We start from the raw sequence: 3,040 nt of genomic DNA on the forward strand, positions 1-3,040 counted from the left end.
TGACTCTAGCTGCATATGTATCAAAAGATGGCCTAGTTGGCCATCACTAGAAAGAGAGGCCCATTGGACATGCAAACTTTATATGCCCCAGTACCTGGGAATGCCAGGGCCAAAAAATCGGAATGGGTGGGTAGGGAAGTTGGGGGGAGGGTATGGGGGACTTTTGGGATAGCATTGGAAATGTAATTGAGGAAAATACGTAATAAAAAAATATTAAAAAAAAAAAGAAACCCTAACCAAGACAGTGTCATTCAATATCCTAAATGTCTGGAAATGTTTAAGGTATACAAATAATAACCCCTGTCTTAACAAGGCTCAGCTCTCCAGACTACCAATTCTTGCCTGTGTATTCCCAGACTTAGGTCTCCTCAGACTTAATGCTGTGAGGAGCCAGGTGCAAATCAGCAAGAAAAATACAAGGACTTTCTTATATTTTAAAAATATGGTTTGGAAACACAATGGAAATCTTGTTCAACTTTATAAAAGAGGAAACGTATGTCCTTTGCCGTAACATGATGGGTCCAGAGGACTTAACACATAGTAGAATAATCCAGGTGCAGAAAGGCAAACACCACAGAACTCACTTATGTGGAATCTAAGTCTGTTTCATACAACAGAAGGTAGAATGGTGTCACCAAAGGCCAATTTTGGATGCTGTTTAAATGGCATGAAGTTTCAGCCAGGCAATAAAAACATGTTCTAATGACCTGTTGCATAGAGAGTTGACTATAGTTAATGTCAACTAGAATGCTAAAATAATTCCGTTTAAACGCTCTTATCACAAAGAAATTACATTTGAAGTGATAGATACACTAATTCATTCATCCTTCAATGTATACATTGTATCAAACATCTCATCTACCCCATAAAGTATATATAATTATTAGTCATCAGTTTAAAAATAAATAGACCTTTTTAAAAATGACATAGTGTACATTGAATTATTCACAAGTTTTCAACCACAGGCCTTCTTCAAAAGCAAAAAGTGAACACACAAGCTGCTTTTACCTCAACAGCGCTGTGTGAGTATCTCAGGGAAAAGGCTTGGGCAGGAGGCTGTCTAACAGCAGTGTGCTTCCTGTGGACTGTTCAGACTTGCTTATTCTCCTGCCACCCTTCTAAGCAGTGAGTTCTCATGGCCCATGATTTGCACCTAATTCTTTGCCTCTCCTTCTAGCCTGCAGCGGTGTCTGGGACAACATCACATGCTGGCGCCCGGCAGACGTTGGGGAAACTGTCACAGTGCCCTGCCCCAAAGTGTTCAGCAATTTCTACAGCAGACCAGGTATTTGCATTGATTCCTGGGCTCACAGGGGTTTTCCTCTCAGGCGTCAGTTTTTCCCAAAAGAAGCAAGCTGGTCCTTGCTTCTTGGAGAATATCTGGCCCATGTTGGGTGAGTTCTTCTTTAAAGGAAGCAGGAATACTTCAGCCTCTGGAGCCTATGTAGGCATGCAGGGCAGATACAGAGGGAAAGACGGGATAAACTCTCAGGGGACAAAGCAGGAAAAGTGTTCACGAGTGATAGTGGAGATGGGGGGAGCGGGGAGAAAGAAGGTGACTGTAAACCCAAGAGAGATTAGCACAAGGTTGTAAGGATTAGGGAGAGAATTTGGGCCACTGCACAAAATATGTTCCTGCTGACTAGTTTGCTGTTGCCTAGAGTTTAGAGAATCTGGTGCCATCAGCGCCTCTGTCCTACATAGTTCTTTATGCATGTCTCATGATCCAGGTTTTCATAACACAGAGGCATCTGTGTAGAAAAATAGATATTAGAAGACACAACAAGGATGAGGAAAGTGCAGTGCTTTGGAGAACTGGAAAATAGTTTTATCTGGTCAGATACTGAGAGGGGGGGGCTGTAAGGAATGATAATGGTATCAGGGACTTGGTCTCTGACTGGAACCTGGGCCCCTAACCTACCTCTTTGGTCATTCATGGCCATGTTAGAAAATCTCAACCATTCTTAATATTCTGACCTCTAAAAGCTCTCATCCAGTCACCACTATCTCCCTCAGGGGCTTGGCCATGAGTGTAAAGAGGCAGTCCACCGCAGATGTCAATGGGTCAGGGGTGGCCTGAGTCCAGGCCTCAGGGAGGATACCAGAAAGTCCCCAGGGAAGGTGACAAGAGACTGGGAGCTCAAGTCCTTTAAGGACTATGGAGTTGCATCTACCCAATAGTGCTGGTTTCAGGATCACCAGCCTGTCAGGAACGGCTAATGTACATTGCCAGAGGAGATGAGCTCTCAATGCCTGGTGACTGCTCGCTACCAGTGAACAGGTGACCATCACCATATAGAAAAAATTGCAGGGCCTTTGGGTCAGAAAGCCTATCTCCTGCTCAAGCCCAAAAATTACCCAGTCTGCAGGACCTTAGTGCCCCACCTGTAGAAAGAGAACAGCAATATAAACCACGCCCACCTCACAAGTCCACTCTGAACGTAAAGGTGTATATAAAGAAAGACCTTTGTAAACTGAAACGTCCAATACCCTGTGGGTCCCACGAGTAGCCTGGGCAAGGGACAGAAGTGCCACAGAGGATGAGGACATGTGTCGTACCCTGGGCACCTTGAATAAGAATCGGGCCTGGTCAGTTGGAATGACTAATGCCCTTGTCTTTCCCTTTCCCACCAGGTCTGTCCAGAGCTTCATACTCTTTCTGCTTTGTGTGGTCACCTGCCACATTCTTTGTAAATAGAGTGAATGCCTCATTGCTGGATAAATTTGAGATTATTTAGGAATAAACAATGGGATTTTAAAATCACAAAACTGCTATATTTCTTACTATTCAAATCTCAATCCTGTGTTTTCCTCCAACTGATAACCAAGTAGAAACCGCCCTACACTGCTTCTTAAGCATCGAAGGGTGAGGGACAGGCCAAATGGAGAGGGACCAGGATTAAAAACTAAAGAAGAACAAGAGAGGTCGCTCCACTGAGACAAAAGGATGGACCATCTAGAGACTACCATATCCAGGGATCCATCCCATAATCAGCTTCCAAACGCTGACACCATTGCATACACTAGCAAGATTTTGCTG

The 3,040-nt window shown here is 44.0% G+C and overlaps 1 protein-coding gene across 1 annotated transcript in view; it reads left to right on the forward strand.

The window, feature by feature from the left end:
* The window catches only part of Vipr2 (vasoactive intestinal peptide receptor 2), a 69,798-nt gene that overhangs the window by 16,523 nt on the left and 50,235 nt on the right, over positions 1–3,040 (forward strand). Inside the window, exon 3 of the mRNA XM_021179290.1 lies at positions 1,178–1,285. Within this exon, the coding sequence (XP_021034949.1) occupies positions 1,178–1,285 (108 nt within the window). The remainder of the gene's footprint in view (positions 1–1,177; positions 1,286–3,040) is intronic.

This window comes from Mus caroli, chromosome 12 (genome assembly GCF_900094665.2).
Source record: "Mus caroli chromosome 12, CAROLI_EIJ_v1.1, whole genome shotgun sequence".
NCBI lineage: Eukaryota > Metazoa > Chordata > Mammalia > Rodentia > Muridae > Mus > Mus caroli.